The sequence below is a fragment of the Poecilia formosa genome, unplaced genomic scaffold (assembly GCF_000485575.1).
Source record: "Poecilia formosa unplaced genomic scaffold, Poecilia_formosa-5.1.2 Scaffold146, whole genome shotgun sequence".
In the NCBI taxonomy this organism is placed as follows: Eukaryota; Metazoa; Chordata; class Actinopteri; order Cyprinodontiformes; family Poeciliidae; genus Poecilia; species Poecilia formosa.
This window is the reverse complement of record NW_006800085.1, coordinates 1,193,411-1,213,057: the sequence shown is the minus strand read 5'-3', so window position 1 is coordinate 1,213,057 and position 19,647 is coordinate 1,193,411. Positions and strand designations below refer to the sequence as shown.

Genomic DNA, 19,647 nt, shown 5'->3' with positions numbered 1-19,647 from the left:
GACTATTAAAAAAAGCACAAAAAAAATACATTTCTACTAAGCTTAATCAGAAAACCCACCTATCTGAATTTTGACATGGAAAGTTGTAGGAACATGAGCCACCCTGAACTCCATATTCAATATGACAGCCTGTGCATATAAAATGGTGGCCAAGTTGCAGGTATGATCTGCTAGTTTGTATCAATTTAACCCACTGACACACATGATGCTGTTAACTTAGTGTTCATATCCATAGAGGATCCAGTTGATATATGACATTTCGGGGGGTTTTGATCAAAAAACAAATATTTTGCCTAGAAATTTGTTGAACATTTATCATTTTGTGTTGACAGGCAGGTCAACACAAAATGGGCAGCTGGATTAAAAACACAAACATGAAGGTTTAAATTTTTATTTGCTACTCACATAAAACTGGTCACACCAAAACCTCAGTGAGGCGTTTTTATTGTAGATGCGCCATCATTTTTACTGTGGGAAAATCTATGTCAACAATCCATTTTAAGTGTAGTTTTGTAAATCATTGGAGGACTTAATGAGACCCACATTTTATTTTTTATGACACATGAATTAAACTAGAAAGAGTTTTTGAAATCTTTTTCAATGGTCTAAGTTAAAATTTCTTCCTGTTTTAAAAAAACAGTTCTGAATTTTAAAACGTAGTGAGATCTCACTCAAAGAAGATGATGAGCTTCTTAAGATTTTAACCTGAAAAGAAATCAAGCAGCGTTGCTCCTCTGGTAATAAATCCTGGTTGCTGCCTTCCAGGAAAACTTTCATAAACCAGCTTTACTTTGCCAAGATATTTGTCCTTATCCACATGGGTGAAACATTTTACACAGAGTCAAATCTGTGAACACATTGGACTGATCCAGTTCTGATGACGCGAGCCACTAGATCCTCATCTTTTCGTGTATCCTCTTATTTTTCCAAGAAAAGAGCAGTATTATTCCCTTTCTTAAATTCTTATGTGAATTTATCATCTTAGATTATAATAATCCCTCCATGCATCATGAAGAAATTGAAAGCCTAAGAATGGCATGCATCCAGTTCTGGGCAGCAGCCAGCAGACTTGAAACCCTGCAAAAGTTCCCAGGTATCTGTAAATGAACCAGACAGCCAGGTAAAATAAGGGAATTTTGTGAACAGCTGAGTGTAATACAGTAACCTGACCTGCTGTAAAACAGAAATAAAGAGTTAAAGCAGCTGTTTCAGGCATCAGGCTCTTTCCCGTCCTTTTTTAGCCATTCCCTGCAGACGTTTAAGAGAGACGAACTGCCTTCAGGCTAATTTTGAGCCATCTGTACCAACGCCAACTCATTAGCCTGATTTTTTCTGAGCCAGCCAGAACTTATTCATTATCATCGTCACCTCACCCACATATGTCTGTACTCAGTTAATGGCAGCAACTACTTTAAAAGCTCTTTGTTTTCTTGTCTTGTTAATGGAGAAAGACAGATTAGGTAATCACTGCACCCACCGTTTTATTTGTCTTCAATGTGGAGAATTTATTATGTTATCACAAGTCCCACCTCCACCTTTTAACTCCCATACTTAACACCACTTTACACTTAAATCTCAATTCATCTGGTGGGATTAGGCAGTCTTACTTAGAAACATTCACTCATTATGAGTAGTATCGCATCAAGCCAAAGGATTTTTCCATCTATTGATACCTAATGAGAAGAAACTTAAAATATCAGATTTCCAATAAATTCAGCCTTGTTGATTCTATTGGAGTTATACAATTACACTTTAGTAGCTGACCATTAGCAAAGCAGGATTTGCGGTAGTTTGCTGGTCTGGAGCACACAGGTGTGTGCGTTGGTGTAGCAGAGTTTTATTTTAACAATATTATTGATGTGAAGTTTGTCAGAATGTGTTTATTTATTTTTCAATTTGATTTTGTTTAGTCAAGAAGTTGTTTCTCCAGACATTTGTGGTGCGTTCACACCAGACGCGTTTTGAGCGTCAGGTGCGTCTGGTTTACATTCAAAGTCTATGTGGACGCGCACGTCGAGGGCCGTAACGGCGCGTTTCGAGCGCGGCGCGATTTGAACCGTTTGACGCGTCGAGAGCGTCCAACGCTCCACATAGAGTCTGATTGTAAACCAGACGCGCCTGACACTCAAAAGGCGTTTGGTGTTGAACGCACCGTTATTAAGGTATTAAGTTCTGTTATGTTGCTCTTGACAGTCGGTGGTTACCACAGCAACCAGTATCTGACAGCTCATCCGCCTTTTCTGTTGCCGTCTGTAACTCTGGTATGTATTAGCTCTGTGTTTTCATTACAAGTATTATATTTAACATATTTTACACAAATTTAATCATATACAGTGTTTTGTGTGTAAGTTTGTATACGTTTTCAACTGTTATTATTAATGTTGTGCATTTTAGCTATGTTTAAACTGTTAGCTGCTGCTAACTGCTGCCATCTGCCCGTTGGGAGCTACTGCTCTGTAGTTTGTTTAGGGTTATTTTTTGTATTTTATTTCATGTTTAGGGGAAGAAGTTGCTGGACGGATGTTAACCACCAACTGGATTTCCTCTTTTGTAAGGTATGTTTTAATTTTTGATGCGAAGTAATGTTTCAGTTATCAATTGTCTGGTAGTCTTTGAAAGTTACAAGTGCATTATGTGAGTGAGCCCCTCAGATCAAGACCAATTTTCATTATCAGCTTGTTGAGCTTTTCTAAGTCGCTGATTCTGATGCGGCTACTCCAGTAGATGCTGGCAGAAGATATTGCACCCTCCACAGGAGACATAGATGGCATACAGTGTTTTGTAGCAATCCAACTACGGAATAACTGAAAATGAAAGTAATCTGATACAATGGCCTATTCAAAGTGAAAACCTTTGCCTGATGGACATGATGTTGTTGCAGGGTCTTTGCAAATTTTTTGCAAACCTCATTAGGCTGAACAAACAAGTACGGGAAAGCTGACCGAAGTCCCTCCACAATGACTTGAGAGAGTGGCTAAATGAGACAGGATACATCTATTTATCTCTAAGTGATTTCTGCAAAAGATGGCAACTGAATTATGCGGTGTACATATTTATTTAACAACTGTATTTCATTGAAATTATTTTATCTCTTTGATGAAAGTAGCATTTTATTATGAGAAAGCATGATATGATGGTATGATACGTGGACTTGAATTACAAATTCTCCAATTTAAGAAAAATTAGTCAAGCTGACTAATTCTGTTGGCACCCACCCAATATATCCAATATAAGGTATATGAGCTGTCGAGCAGCATAATAAGAGCCTTTACAGCATTACACTTGTTTCATTGATCAGTGTTTATATTTGGTTATATATGTCGTTCTCCAACAGATAAGCTGAATGAGTGCATTTATCTTGTGCAACTAACTGGAAGTTTGTTTGGAACGCTTGATGACTAATAACAAATTTTGGTTAAATATTACCAGTAAAAAAAATTCAGGAACAGGAACTCTTTGCAGAGTTACTGGTTTGGTTTGAATAAACTGACCTTCTTAGTAGAAACATGCAAACCATTAAGTGAAACATTACATCCCTGACTTAAAGGAGGATTCACATTTGAAGCATTTGTTGCTTTTTAATCAGACTTATTACAAGATGTGTATTTCATTAAGTTAAGCACAATTTAAGGAACTGTTGACAGCGTGTTTTGACATGTGCAACTGTGCTAAGATAAAGTATGAACCACAACAGAATTAACTTAATCCACAGGGAGGCACACAAAAGGCCAAGGCTGTAGCCTTTCCTGTTTTCTGCTTTTATCCATACATGGCTTTGTACGAAAGTGTGCACAAAGGTTTTGTGTGGAGCCAGATACTGGGAGTGACTACTTCAAATCTAGACGCAGGACTGTGAAATGTTAACAAGTTCCAGAATTTGGTGGTAGATTTGATAGATTTAATTTCTGTGCTAAATTCACAGATTAATTTTGCTGAGCCATTATGCATATTTAAAAGTTTTTCAGAATCAAAAATTGTGGAAAAATTTAGATTTAAATCCTGAAATCTAAATTTCAGGATTTTAAATTCAGTCTGATATTCTCAGACTGACTGACTATCAGTCAGTCTGATATTCTGATATGTCTTGCCTTCCTACAAGTGGCATTTTTTCTGGCATTCTTGACTAAGCCTAAGTTGTTTTGCTTTCACGCTGGATGCTTGAATAATTTAGCAATATCCTGTTTTATTTGAGCTGCCAAATAACATGTTTTAGCAAAACAAAAAAAGGAAACAAAATATTGCCTAAAAGCCAAGAGGCTATTTAAGGGTTTACTGCACAGACCTTTCCATAATTTGCATGCCATATACACCACAATAAGATAAGGGGTAATATCGGAAACGTCCTGTTTTGATATTCTGCAGTGAGATTTTTACTTTGAACCAACAAATGACAATTTACAGACAATCTCACAGTGCCAGTAGGCTGCATCATGTACATATGTAATGGACTACTGTGGTGAAGCTAGATGTATTAGCTGGATTCAGTTTGGTTCTATGATGGTACTTTCACAAATGGATAGTTTTGATTTTTTCGAAAAAAATCTAATAAAAAAAAAAGTTTGAATGTTGAACTCTAACTCGTAGTTTTTGAGTGCATTAAAGTTTGCATTCACAGCATTTCTGGCTTTGGGTGCAACAAATGCTTGCAAATGGTGCAGAGCATTTGCACCATTGTTTGCTTTATTCAGACTTAGCCTGATAAGTATGAACACTCCCTTTATAAAAAGCTATTTATAAGTTCTTATGACTTCCTGTTAGTTTGTTACAGTTTGAGGTTTGGCTTATTGGTGTTCTACTCAGAAGCTGGAGGTATGGACTGGGAACCTCTACTACAATAAGCTTTTTATAACTTCCCCCTCTTCAGTTTGATTTGCAAAGTGCAGAAATCCAAATTTATTTGTAAAAAGCTGCAACCACTCTTTCATGTTTTTCATTTAAATTAGAACATCCAGGAAATACCTCCCAATTATTGGTGCTTTTATGTCCAGCTTTGTTTCCTACAGTATTAGAATGTTGGACAGCATGCGACTTTCCCTTACTTGGCATAAAGATCATCATTTACTGTGGAAATGATAGAGCTAAAGACCGAAACATTGAGCTTTTAGGATTACCTCTACCACAAGAGGGTTTCTGGCCTTTCTTACCAAACTCTAGTTCTGAACAAGGCTTCTGTGCTGCATAATTTTATTCTGAGTCTGCTGTGCGTACCAAACAAGTGTCTCTTCCCACCATTTCCTGCTGTTTCTGTCATTTGACATAACACAGTAAAAGCTTCACTTTAAAGCCGGATAGTTTTTATTTTTTTTATTTTTTTTTTTTAAGTTTTGGCAAATCTTTGCAGAGTTAAACTGACAGAAGGTCTGCTTTCTGTTTGACACGCCTAAGTTTAAGATTCTGCTTTTACATCATAATCAGACTTTTTCCACCAGCAGTGAGTTGGTTGAGATTTAGAGCTTTGTAACTCTAGAGCAGGGGATCATAAAGTCTTCATAATGTTGCAGCACAAGTTCTTTGTTTTGGACGTGTTCTGTGTGTTTTTGGATCATTGTGGTTGACGTTGCTAAGATCACAGCGTGCCAATGATTTTCATAGTTGGTTTAAATGTCAACCTTTTTGTGAACATATGAAACAATCGGGTTTCAGAGCACTCGTACGAAGCCTGAATGATGTCTTTACTCTTAAATGTTCTTGTTTTAGAGACAACCTTGCTGATTTTATTCAGGATTTAAGCCGAGCTCTTTTATCACACTTACATCTCCATCTCTCCACGGGTTGACTTCTCCCTGCAGAAACAGTCAGCCAGGCCGCCTTGCAGGCTCCTGCCATCAATCACAGTGATTGCTCTGGAGCAATTGTCATAAAAGCCTGAAACCTAATAACCGACTTGAGTCCAGATAAGGCTTCAGATGAGTCTGGATCCAGACTGTGAAACCCTCCATTTGGGGGACGTCTGACTGAACTAGTCGGTGGTAACACATGCCAGATGGTACATATCATACACAGACCACATTAGCGTTGTTATTATGCATATTCCTAAAGAGGATGGTTGACTGAGCATGAGGTTGAAATTTTAGATCCGTTTAAGTTCTCATTTTTTATTAATATTGATGCAAGATGTTGAACCTTTGTCTGCACTTGTTAAGTAACTGCATACCATCTTCATGCCATCTATCTGTTGGTCCGTCCGTCCCTTTTTCCAGTCTGTGGTTTCTGGATGTCAATTTTTAAAGCTTCACTCACTATTGTGTAAATATCTGCAATATTGTTTTTTTCCTGTTTTGAAATCCTTAGAAATGTCTAAAAAGTCTGGAAATCTGCAGAACTTGGAGAAAAAAAGGTGTAGGAACCCTAAACTATCTGCAGAATCTTTTTTTTTTAATTTGCAACAATTCTCACGCATAGCTTTTTAATATTTTTGTGTTGCCTATATGAACTCACTAAAAAGAGATATTATTAACAAGAGCAAACCCTAATAAATGGCATCCTAAAATGCCCATTACTAACTTTAGAAACTAACATGAACAGATCCAAGTTCGCTTTCTTCAGGCCTGAGATGACTCTTCGTTGAGTTTGATAAGCAAAAGATATTCCCTTCAATAACCTTCGCAGATGTTACCAGTGCAGGACCTAATCTGAAGAGTGCATTTTTGGGAGCTATTTTAAGCCTCTGATTTGGGGCATCATCGTGATCTACACGGGACTGAGTCAAAGTCAACTCTCTGTGTTTATGATGTGGTGGGAACATGTAATCCGGTGCAGCTGCACGGTTTATTAATGACATAGAATCTGTTGATGCTCTTGGTTTCTATTTGAGGCTAACAGTAAGAAGTCGGGTCAGACATTACACACAGTGTGCAGCGAAGCTTCAGGTGAGTCCATCTGTCTGTGAGGTAGTTATTGCTTTGCTAAGCATTTGAAATTAGCAGAGGATAGAATGGAAATTATGATTTATCCCCTTGGCAACAGTATCCTCCTGCAGCCCCTCCGCGCACAATCTCACACAAACACACAGTTCAGCCTGCTCATAATCTGAGGTGTGAGAATATGAGTGAGAAGTATTTATTTACGTCCTACGTAACTAGAAAGCAAGTGAATGTCGGAGCTGTTTAATGAGCTGCAGTTTTCAGCAGCACAGTAGCTGCAAGACAGAGTCTGTAGTTTTCTGTGTTGCTGCTTCATGTTTTAGAATAAATCTTTGTAAATTCATTCAGGCAGTGTGAAACATCACCGGGTTTTAAGAATACTCAGTTTTAGGTTGTGCATTCAAGATGGAAGATTCAAATGTGGTGTAAAGGAGAGGAGTTGAGTCACGTGTGGAAAAAATGTATTAATTATAAAGGAGGGAAGTAATTTTACAAAGACTTGTAAAGCATGTATGTAGTTTCTGTGTGACCTATACAGTTAATCTATTATCTTTCCCTTTATCGTTTTTACAGTCATAGTTAGATAAATGCTTCAAAATAGATTCCAACTGGATTGCAAAAATACCTGCTAACGGTACAGTTTTTGGTTATTCTTTATTTTGGACAGCTTGACTGAGGAGCATCTCATTATCCCCACAAAGTCAGCAGCAGTAGCGGTTTCTGTCATGCTGCAGTTGTTTCTTAGGATTAAGTGACCTCCACTGATAATCTAAACAACTCCACTCCTCTCCTCCTCGCTGCTCCACTGATGTGTCTGTTAAACGTTGTTTGTACAGGTTATATGTATTTACACAGGGGCGGGACATGAAACAGTGTTGCACAATAAAAAAGCACCTATTTATGTTCAAGTACAGGCAACGTAAGAAGCATAGATTATGGTTTAGGTCATATTCAAAACACTAATTTTTTTTTTTGTTGGTGGAAGATATTTTTCTCTATATTTGCCAGTCTAGCAAACACCTGAAAGTTTTCAGACAAGATTAACTTGGAACTTTTCATGAAGTTCCATCACTTTTACTAAAAGTAAGCCTGGAGTATGATACTGCCACTACTAAGGCAGCACAATATAAATATACGTCTATGGTAAGCAAGGATAGTTGGGAATGCTGCAATGATGATAAATAAACAAATAGTAGTGTTAAAGTCTTTCTGCTTTCCGTTTAGACCCGAGATAATGAGCATTGCAGCCCGAGCCACCAACATGTTTTTGTGTGGGTAGTAATTTGGAAAAGTGTCCAGTTCTTGAAATTTCACTCTTAAATAAATAAATAAATAAATAAATAAATAAATAAATTATAACTGTGTGATTTTAATTACTTAAAATTAATAGTCACACACATGTCAATTAAATATTTGCTTGGCATATATACCACTTTGAAAACATCCATTTACTTTGTAATTTCTGTCAACTTATTCATCTTCTGGCCCATCAAAAAGTAAAGTTCACATGAATTGTGCAGCTTTGCTTTGAAAAGTCAGTGCAAGTAAAAGTGGCAGATACAGGAGAGGAGGAGAAGCAACAGTGTCAACCTACCTGGGATTAATTGCCACATTATTTACCAAAAACTGCAAAGGGGCAAGATGATCTGCACATGTGGCAACAGTAATAACAATGATGGCAGGAAGCAAAAAAGGAAACTTAAAGGATGTGGAGTCAGAATCCAAATTATTACCACACAAACTAACAGACATGAATTAAAAACACATTATGTCCAAAACTTGCTACTCAGCGGACTCTGCGACACAACCAATCTGTTCAGCCACAGAGTTGAACAGATTTGTTGCTTCGTTATTCACAGAGTGCTAATTAAGCATCTAATACAGATTGTTCAAAGCAATTCTTCAAGTGCTGTAAATGCATCATTTTCCTGAACTCAATGTATAATTCTGAATAACTTATTTTAATATGGGCCATATCTGTGATTATAATATTTTCTATAATCAACCTGCTCTACAGTAAAATAATACTGTAAAGATTGATGGCCGTGTTTTATTCAAAATGAAAAGTTTTAGATTTTTTTTTTGTCCTTTTCCTGAGCGATATTTTTGTACAATGAGATTTTTTTATGTCTTTACAAACTCTTTGCAAACTTAAGCTTTATTCCAACTTTTAAATTTCAATGTAAAATATAGCTTAAATTAGAGTATTAACCCTCCACCTGGTAAAAATACACAAAGTTCATTTTCATAAGTGAGATTTGCAAAAAAAAAAAAAAATGGTAGCATTGTTACTCAGTGTCCTCCCTAATTGGTAACTTTGAAACTTCCAATTAAATGTAAAGTTTAACCTGTAATTGTATTGTATCTGAGTTCAGATGTGCAAAGTAGCAATTAGTTTCCCACACCTCCACTAAAGCAAATTTACAAAGTCAAAATAACTGCAATGAAGTGCATTTATTTGTAGACGTAGAAGCGGTATTAACTTATGTTTAAAGTTAGGTATTCAGTGTCTGTTGGCAGTGATGGCATTAATAATAAAAACTGTTTGCCGCACGGCCAATACAAAACAGACATAAAAATCTGCCTAACCTTTTCCTGCCCCTGCTTTACAAAGTTTATTTTGTTCTGCTCAGCTCTGTGTCAGTCAGTTGTGAAATGAAATCGGTGAGCTGTGAAAACACGCCTCCTTGGAAGGAAATCACACACAAAAAAATTGCAGCCGCCACTCAGAGATTCTTTTCCTTCCTTTCCTCAGCCTCTGGATTCTCTCTGTCCTTTGTCCTTACTTCAAATTTTCTTATTTATATCTTTATAGTTTATTTTAGTGAGAGTAATCGAGAAGCAGGAAGACAAAACGACAAATTAGCAATTTTCAAAAAGAATTGCAGATGAAGGGACTGTGCAGAGATTTTTAAACTTGAAGTGACAGAAACTTATGAATAGTATTCACAGCTTTTTTTATAATTAAGGTTTTCAGATGATTGTGCTGCTATTCCTCTTCACTGCAATGATTAAATTATGACCGTTAGTTAAAAAAGGAAAGAAGGACACAGTCTCTGAAGGGGCTTTACCTCAGAGATCTCAGCGAGACATTCTAAAAATATATTACCTCAATCTAGGAAAATACAACCCAGATTTCCAGTGTGTTCCCTTAGCTTAGCTTATGTATGAATATGTTAGTTTGCAGACAAACATATGCATTCTGTTTGAGAAGGAATATATTTTTATTCAGTAATGGTAAAAAGATTTAAAATAAGTTATGATCAAGTCACCCAAAGTTCATACAAACCTGCCAGCACTAGAAAGAAGAGAATCCAATAGATAACCTAATTACAGAAAGTAAACTGGACACAAAATGCATGACTTAAAATTCACCAAAATTTTTCAACTATGAACTTTTCTGAATTTTCTATGATGCAAAATGATTGATTAGATTTTGGTGACAAATTGAACTGTACAGTATCTGGAAAAGGGTAAGAATAACACAGGAACAACTCTGTTTTGTGTATCACTCTGCTTGCTACAAACAGCAGATAAAATATAGAATACACTACTTATTATACGGATAAAGTATTCCTAAAATAAACTGATTAAAAAAACTAATCTTACCCTAGTAAATAGCAGAAGAGCTGGTAAATAAATACTTGTGTTGCAGATTTTTCAGATTGCACTATGACTCATTGTTCTGCTTTAAAGCTGCGAAGATGATGTAAAAAAAAAAAAAAAAAAAGATTGCACTATGACTCATTGTTCTGCTTTAAAGCTGCGAAGATGATGTAAAAAAAAAAAAAGTTTTTTAAAATTTTTTAGTAAAATTGAGATTTAATTTACTGTTTTTGAGTTCGCTGCATGCTTCTTATTATCCATACACTGTTTTCCCTTAGCATGGAGCCAATCCCCTTTTATCCTTCGCCCAGACAAGGCTGTGCAGGAAGTATGTGATCATCCCTTTTGTCTTATAAAAGCTAGAGCATTTTTTTTTTTTTTCCCCTGACAGATTTAGAGTGCAAAAGAGCTGTTTATGCTGTTTGTATTTTTAAAAAATACTCCATGGGCGCTTGATTGAAAGATTAGGTCACTGAGGATCACAGGATGAAAAGAAGCTCCTCTCTAATCCTCACATGGTCTTCATGTGTTCAGAGAACGGTCTCTTTTAAGTACTGCTGGTATGTAGTGTGCAGTGGGAGTGTACTCAGGCCAAACACAGGGCGACTGTGGTGCATCCTGGGTCAAGGTATTTCATTGCGCTCCTCCATCTGATCATTTAACAAAAAAAGATATGTCAGAAAGTGATGCAAGTCTGCAATATTTGTGCTATAAAAAGCTGATTTCCTTGCCTTTTAAAATCCTAATTATATGTCTACATAAAAATGTATTCATAAACATCCTCAGTTCGTTCTCTCATAGCAGTGTTGACACAAGAGTCTTAAGCCTGCATATGAGTCCCAGAGAAATGAAACTTAGATAAAAGGTAATGTGTCTTCAGGAAGTAGGTGTTGTTGACAAGGTCGCCTCCTTCCAGTCCATCAGGTGTCGATACGGACCCTCGAGCGAGATAAAACCAGAGTCGCCATAAAACAGGAGAGACAATGATGTTGTAATAGGTGCTTAAAGCTGATAAGGTTCCCACAAGCCAGTCAAACAAGCCCTCGCTGCTGTTCCTCATGAACAGACGCTTAATGTAACATGATAATCCTTTCTACAAAGGATGTTATTATAACTTTAGTATTTTTCCAATATGGATATAAGTGATGAGGCCTTTTTTTTTTTAAATGTTGCAGGAGCCAAATTTTACAGGAAACAAAAGTTGCTGCTGTCACGATATTTCTGTTGCTGATAAGTTTACATAAAATATAACGAAAATGTTGAAGGGTTTCAAATATATGTTACATTTTATGACAGGTTTACTGTTAGCATAAACATGTAATTATTGTGTACTTGTAAGTTAGACTCAAGGGATGTTTTGTACCATAATTATTCTTTGTAAAAATGTAAAAATAAGTAACAAGTGGACATCATTACAGTGGAGCCATTACTGTTATCACATTTATTTTCTCACAGTGTACATATTTTATTCCAGTGAAAGTCTTAAAATATGTTCCACTCTGTCAAACTGAATCTCTGAATGTTTTCTGTACTGTCATGTATATTTTAAGGCATCCAAATTGTGAATTCGCACAACATTTAGTCAATAAATGGATCAAAAACAATATCCACCCTTGAGTTTGAGTTTATATATATATATAAAAAAAAACAATAAAAAAAAATCAGATAAAGGTTATGTTATTCTTTGTACATAAATGGAGTTGTCTGACATGTTTTTTCTATCAGATAAGTTATAGATTTTATTGATTATGTTTGATTTCGAAAATGTATGTTTTTACATATCCCAAAGCACATTTCACCTTTTGCTTTTGGTCTGGTTAGCACATTTTGTTTCTTTCTTTTAGAATTTTGCTTTTATTTTTTGTTAGAAACAAATAAGCTAAACTAAAGTTTGATTTAAAAATACACAGTGGCAAATTGCTAGACAAAACCAAAATTTGTATTGATAAATGAGGTCAGCGTCAGTGAAAAGTAGAACAAAAATAAAAGCTGCTTTTTTTTTAAAAACACATTCAGGTTTGACCTCAGACTTATAAATAAGATACCAAGATTCAAAAGAATCAACTAAACGACTTCTCGTCATGCTTAAATTATTTTTTAAAGCCTGAATAAATAGTTATGAGACTCATTGCCATATATTATTCCTTTATGGGAAAAAGTCCTGGACTGTATAAAGTCTGGTGATCTACAGCAAATCTATTTGAGAAAAATAAACTGTTTCCAGGTGAGAAATGATATAGATACTCTGTGTCTAACCATATGTTATTATAAGCTGTTAAAATTCCCATTTGTGGCAGATTTTTGACTTTTGACCTTTGGTGGCACAGGAATGAGGAAGGAAAGATTTTTTCCTTCATGAGACTTTTTAAAGCACTGCTCTATTAAATTATTAGGCTATTAATATGACCTCTAAAGAGAAACTAACAGGTTGATTTATTCTGGCGGACACAGCTGCTGCTTGTCACAGTCTAAATGCCCTGTAAACATCACACATTATAAAGCTGCGATCCAGCTTCTTATTTTTAGCTGCAAATGTTACATTTTTGGCTTCTTTATGCTGCCACAAGACGGACACACAAGAAGAGCAGGACATTCAGCCAGTTTACAGACGCACGCTGGCTGCTATTTGCAGGAAAAATGCAGACCTGTAGCAGGAGCCAACACAATTACTGTCTGGCTGTTTGTGTGTATGGTGTGTGTACCATCAGGGCCGTAGCATGGGGTGATGAGGACTCTCCTCGGCTGACCTCGGTGCAGATGACTAGGGATGGCCACAGCATCACCTCAGCAGTAAGTCTAAAAATATCCAACTTGATGCACTGGATTTGGATTATTTCACACACATTTATTGATTCCCATGACTAATTATTGCTAACTTATCAATTAGATTTGCTTTACATATTTGCAGGTTAAGAACAAAACTTAGCTGTATTTTATCGGCTCGCGATTAGATTCTGATTGTAAAGTGAAAGAATAATGAGATAGGTTTTATTTAATACGGATTAAAATTTGAAAAGTGTGTCATGGATATGCGTTCGGCTTCCTCACGCCAATGCTTTCACAAAGCACATGCAGTAACAGCAGCAGGTTTTTTTTTTATTTTATTTTTTTTGTGGATGCCTCCATATGCGTCAAACATCCATAGAATAAGACTCTGGTTCCATTCTTCTTGTACGTGAACATCGGTTTTTCAAGTCTTGCCACAGATTCTCTAATTAGATTTCAGTCCAGATTGCCTGGGAAATTCAATCACATGAAAATACTTAGCACTAATCCATCCTTGTGGATCACATTTATTGGAACTATTGGAATGCTTGTTGATAATACTTTTTACGCCCTCCTTTTACCAAAATCCATGTCGTACAATCCAATTCTGTGATTGTAATGTAGAGAAACATTTTCTTGTTACAAATTAAACCATGTCCCTTCATGCTGATGCGTCTGCATTTTAAAATGTTTTATTTTGTCTCTTCTCATTCCTCTCGCAGTTTTTTGGACAACGTGATAAATAATGGACAACAGCAGCAGGAGCAGCAAGAATTCCTGAGCTCTTGGGAGACGGTTTTTCTCACCGTCTTCCTCTCCGTCATCATTATTTTGACTGTGTTTGGCAACCTGTTGGTTATGGTTGCCCTCTGCAAGGACAGGCATCTGAGGTGAGGTTGTTTTGGGTTGTTGTTTGGTTCCTGAAGTGGAAGAAGCGTTGAAGTTCTGAAATAAATAAGTAAAGTCAGCCTGCAGCTGGTAGGATGTGAACAGAAGTTAAACAGCTTCATATCTGTTTTTAATTAGATACAAAAATTTGTTTGGAAAATGTCTGGAATTTAAGATAAAAGTACCTTGTAAAGAAAAGTATTTGTACTTGAATTATTTATATTCTCTGTCCCAATGTCTAAGACTTGTGTCTATCCATTCTCAAATTGATCCGACGATTTGAGATCCAAACTTCACACACTTTGGAAAGTGTGACGTTTGGGCCTGCTGTACCTTCCTCAGGAAGAGCGCTGAGGAACCCTGGCAAAGAACTAGAACTGATATTTATTCTTCTTGTTTCTGAGTAGGCTTTCCTGTTTTGTTGCTTCCTCTTAGACGAAAAAAGACCAGCTTCTTCATCGTCTCTCTGGCGTTCGCTGACCTGCTGGTTGCGCTGTTTGTGATGCCCCTTGCTGCCATCGAGCTAACCACCGGCCAGTGGCACTTTGGAGAAATTTTCTGCCTGGTGCGAACCTCTCTGGATGTTTTATTGACCACAGCATCCATCCTTCACCTCTGCTGCATTGCACTGGACAGGTCTGTGTCTGCGACAAGGACACAACACAGGAGAATTGAAACACTTATGTTTTCTTCTAAAGCCTCTGACATGCTGGATGGTTTTGGAGGGGAGGTATCATTAATGGCGCTTTTGCTGCTATTAATTTTGTGTACCCTTGTTTTGTTTTTTTTTTCTTAGATAAATTACTGCCAACTAAGTACTTTTGTCATTTGCAATGTTTTTCTTTAGCACAAAGAAAATGAAATATTCATTATTCTAACTATTCTGATTTCTATCATTCATTTGTCTTTCAAAGGAAGGTACAGCAGGCCCAGATATTCTGTGTTGAGCTGTGTCTCTTTCTTTGGAGACATCATTGATGGAGCTAATGCTACCATTTGCTTCTTTACCAGATAGTGCTATTAGTAAAGCTCATGGTGCCATTGATTCTGTGCATTCTTTCTCATAGAAAGTACTCCTTCCTATGTGCTTCTGTGTGTTTTTTAATACATCTCTTTCCTGTACAAAGCCACTGACAGAGCTGATGCTACTATTGACTTTGTTTTCTCTTCCTGTTTTCTGTTATAGAAAGGATGCCTGGCCTGGTAGCCTTTTCTAGCTGCCTCTTTTATCTGCTCAGAGCTATTAATGGTGTAAACATGGTCATGAACTATGTGTACTGATTTTTATTTTCTTTCCTATAAAAAGTACACATGCATTTTTGTTTAGCTGTGTTTCTTGTTTTTTTTACACTGACTCTGGTTCTGCTGGCGGTTTCTTCCTGTTGCAAGAAGGTAATTCCTTTCCATTCGGTTCCTCGGGATGAAGAACTGGTGAAAAGTCAAAGAGACGTCTTAATCTATTCAGTTTGTCTTACTCAGATATGCTTTTACTAACTGGCAGTAAATTATGAAGCAAATTTGACTTAATTGTATTACTTAATGTGACTACATGTAAGTGGTTCCAAATCTGTATAATTGGATTTTATTTGAATGAATTGAACTGATTTAAAATAAATTCTCTCAAACAGATGAGTGTGAATGCATCATACAGAATAACGTCCTGTAGCTCAGTTTGTCACCATGGAAACCACTGATCCACAGCTTTGGGACTCTAAACTTTAGCTCCAGTTTTACAACTTAAAAAAATTTAGTCGTCTGCCTCCACCCCATTTTGCTAGTTGGCACCACATTTTGAAAACCAATGTTCATATTATTAAATGAGTTCTATGTGTAAATTGCATTCAATCTTGATCAATGCCTGTTCAACACAGTGTATAATGTGCAAATCTGTGTTTGTTTTTCTAGATATTACGCCATCTGCTGCCAGCCACTGGTCTACAGATCTAAGATGACCCCAGTCCGAGTGGCATTTATGCTCATTGGTTGCTGGGTCATCCCCACATTTATCTCCTTCCTACCCATCATGCAAAAGTGGAACACTATTGGGATAGAGGACATTGTGAGTTCCCAGTAGCTAAGATCGGAAATGTTGAAAAGGTGTTGAAAATAATGATTCTCTTGTCTTTGCTGTTAAGATTGGTGACACAGCAATATTTTCTGTGTTTGGCAAGTCCCAGATTGCCAAAGACAGACACATGAGCCATGGCATCAGCTTATAGTCAGTTTTTCTTTGACTTGTTGTCTTGTTGTCTTTACTTCCTTCTGCGATGAGACAGGAATGCTGTAGTCAAAAAATTAAAGCCACATGCACATGGTGTGAATACAAATGCACACTGTGATGTTCAGATTATTAAAAAAAAATCCCTGTATCATATTTCTTCTGTATTATTATCCACTAAATTTGGGATATCTTGTAAAATTCCAGACAACTAAACTAAACAGAGGCTTGTCAAAATGCCAAAAAATAACAGAGTTGTGAATAATTTGCCTAGAAACCATGGATTATATTAAATTGTTTTTACATCTTGAGGTTCTGCTCCACCTGTGCATTTTTTTATTTATCCCTTGTTTCTTAGCCGTTTCAGGGCAGCTTGCCAGACAGACTAAACCTTTTTTAGTTGAAAAGGATATTACTAAGTACTTTTTTTATTATGGCTTTTAACATAACTGTTTCTTCAGGCTGTTTGGAATAAATGATGGAAACCGTCAGCGTGGGTCTCTCCAGAGTTCCTGTGTTTATTCTAAGCTAAACAAATCCTCTCCATATAGAATATATCACAATTATTTTTTTGTCTCCTGTCAGATTGAAGAGAAACAATCCCTTTCGGGAGGCTCCAACACAAGTTGTGTGTTTCTGGTCAACCAGCCATACGCCTTGATCTGCTCTGCCGTCGCCTTCTACATACCGCTGGCCCTCATGGTTTTGGCCTATCACCGCATCTATGTGACCGCCATGGTCCATGTCAGGCAGATAGAGACTCTTCAACGTGCCGGTTCCGTCCCGATTACATGTTCGGACCACGTCTTAACCATACGGTCTTCCACCTCCTCGGATCCGCTGGATCACTACCGCCTGAGGACAGCGACCGTGTCCTTGCCCTCAGAACAGGCTCAAGGAAGACACAGACGCATCCGCATTGAGACGAGGGCAGCGAAGACACTGGCGATCATAATGGGCTGCTTCTCCCTGTGCTGGGCGCCATTTTTCATCACGAATGTGGTGGACCCCTTCATTAATTACTCTGTTCCCTGGCAGATGTGGACAGCCTGGCTGTGGCTGGGATACATTAACTCAGGACTGAACCCCTTCCTGTACGCCTACCTGAACCAGGCTTTTCGAAGAGCGTTCCTGGCGATTCTCTGCTGCGGAGACGAACGTTACACTCAGCAGGGGATCTGCTCCACAGGGTTCAGCAGGCCCTCCGTCCCTTCGGCCAATGGGACCTCCATGGCTCTGAGGTAAAACACAGGAAACAAAAAAACAAAACAAAAAAACCCTAACAAACACATTTAAAGATTCTGGGCTCCAGCTGTACTCAGAGTTGGTAAAGTCCTACTTCCCAGTCAGAAAAATCTATTGCGTAGCCTTCCAAAGTTGAATTTGCGTTTCAATATGGCTGCATCTCACATGAACAGCAGTAAGATGTAGTGGAAACGTGTGCATTTTACAAGACACACATGTAAAAATGAATCTAAAATCAATGTTGCATGCAGCCCCTGAAACTCTAAACTGAACAAATTGAAAGTTGTGTTTGCTTACTGAAGTAAAGCTTAAAATTATGTTTGTAAGAGCCATAGCGAACAATGTTTGTAGGTGTCGCCGTGTTGAATTTCCAACTTCTTAACTAGAACACAGTTACCTCGGATCCGACAGTGAATCTAGTTCCAAGTTCCCAATTCCCAGATAACTGGAACGCAGCAAGATGCTGCATTTCTGAAATATATTTGCACATCAAGCTTATTGTCAGAGCAGTAATTATATGTGTGAGAGGAAAGGTGTAAATGGGCTTGTTAGAGTGAACATCTGCATGTGGGTGTCTGTCTCCTACAGGCCCGTGGCAAAGAGAAAATAATTTCTTCCTTCACTCAGAAACAGATCTAAACATCATGTTCATCAAGGCAACACAAGTTACTGTAAAGAGTATAGTGCCCCTAAAAACTATTCACCCCAATCAAAAATCAATGAAATTTGGCTTTTTCGATAAAATTTTAAGTTAAAACTGAGTTCTACAAAATAATAAATGAAAGTCAAATAGATATTTGCCCCCTTCCAGTTTGTATTTAGTAGACCCACTTTTAGCTGCAGTCACATCACAGAGTATTTGTGGACGGGCCTTAATCAAGCTTGAACATCTGGATACTGTAATTTTACTCCATTTTTCCTCACAAAGCCATTCGCAATCTTATGTTTCGTAGGAATTGGCTGTGAGCAGCACTTTTCAAGTCCTCCAGCAAATTGTATTGGACTGACTTCTGGGCTTTGACTGGTCTCCAAAAACACAATATCTTGTCTGATGGACAGTGAGTTCAATTTTGGTCTCATCAGACTAAAGAACTTTCTTCTTCTTGACCATGGAGTCTGCATGTCTTTTGCAGACTCTATGCAAAAGACTCTAGTCGAGCCTCGTCGACCTTCCAGACACAGGTGTCTTTATACTACAATCATTTAAGACACATTGACTCCAGTTGGGTGATCTGTATTCCATTCATTGTTAGACTAAAGGGCTTATATAGAATTAGGTGAGTCACCTAGGGGATGAATATTTATGTAATCACCAATTATACATTAGATATTTTTTATTTGTCATTTTTTTGCTGCAGAAACTGGTTTTAAATTTGACATACAGTAGCTGTAATTGCAACATTAAGTGTTTCTGCAGAGGGGGGCTGAACACAGATGGACACAAAGCTTTTCTGTTTTTCATGTGGAAATGATTTTTAAAACCACACGCACAGTTCTTTTTCTAAATTATGCATCATTTATTTTGGTCTGTCACGTTAAAATTAAGTCAGTCTACATTGGTGTTTCTGGTTATGTGGTGACAAAATAAGATAAAGGTCAAGTAATTTTGTCTCGAGTGCATCATGACAAAATCACTGTGCTCGTCATAAATGTATATTAGCAAATACCTTTATGAATCACACCTCCTGTATAGCTGGATTTAAGTATAATGTATATTACAATAGAGGTAATAGTCTTTTTCCACAGTAGGGCCTGTGATAACGCCGGTGATTTAGCTGAAGGCTGAGTTTGGCTTTTCTGCTTCTTTGAGTCGGGTGGATGATGAAGGAGGCGGCCTTCATGTGTCTGCACTGTCTAACATTTTTACAAGTGCTTCACGCTCAGAGAGAAACAAAGGCGAGCGCATGATCACTTACAGTCACACACAGATGACAGATTCACTGAACACGTGCGCAAGGTACAGGAATGTGTGCTACACTAATACCCAATTCAGTCTATTTATATTATTTGAAAACAATAAAAGTTTGACCAAAGTATTACATAAGTAAAAAAAAAAAAAAA

General features: G+C 37.3%; 1 protein-coding gene across 6 annotated transcripts in view; it reads left to right on the top strand.

The window, feature by feature from the left end:
- The window catches only part of LOC103145736 (5-hydroxytryptamine receptor 4), a 36,840-nt gene that overhangs the window by 3,391 nt on the left and 13,802 nt on the right, over positions 1-19,647 (top strand). Inside the window, exons 2-8 of one of the 6 annotated variants that reach the window (XM_016677032.1) lie at positions 2,194-2,261; positions 2,501-2,550; positions 13,178-13,259; positions 13,958-14,125; positions 14,559-14,759; positions 16,029-16,182; positions 16,927-17,582. In XM_016677032.1, coding sequence (XP_016532518.1) covers positions 13,237-13,259; positions 13,958-14,125; positions 14,559-14,759; positions 16,029-16,182; positions 16,927-17,582 — 1,202 coding nt within the window. In that variant the 5' untranslated portion in view covers positions 2,194-2,261; positions 2,501-2,550; positions 13,178-13,236. Of the gene's footprint in view, positions 1-2,193; positions 2,345-2,367; positions 2,381-2,500; positions 2,556-13,177; positions 13,260-13,957; positions 14,126-14,558; positions 14,760-16,028; positions 16,183-16,926; positions 17,583-19,647 lie in introns of those variants that run through there. The other 5 variants (XM_007563299.2, XM_016677029.1, XM_016677031.1 and 2 more) reach the window with 5 other exon arrangements.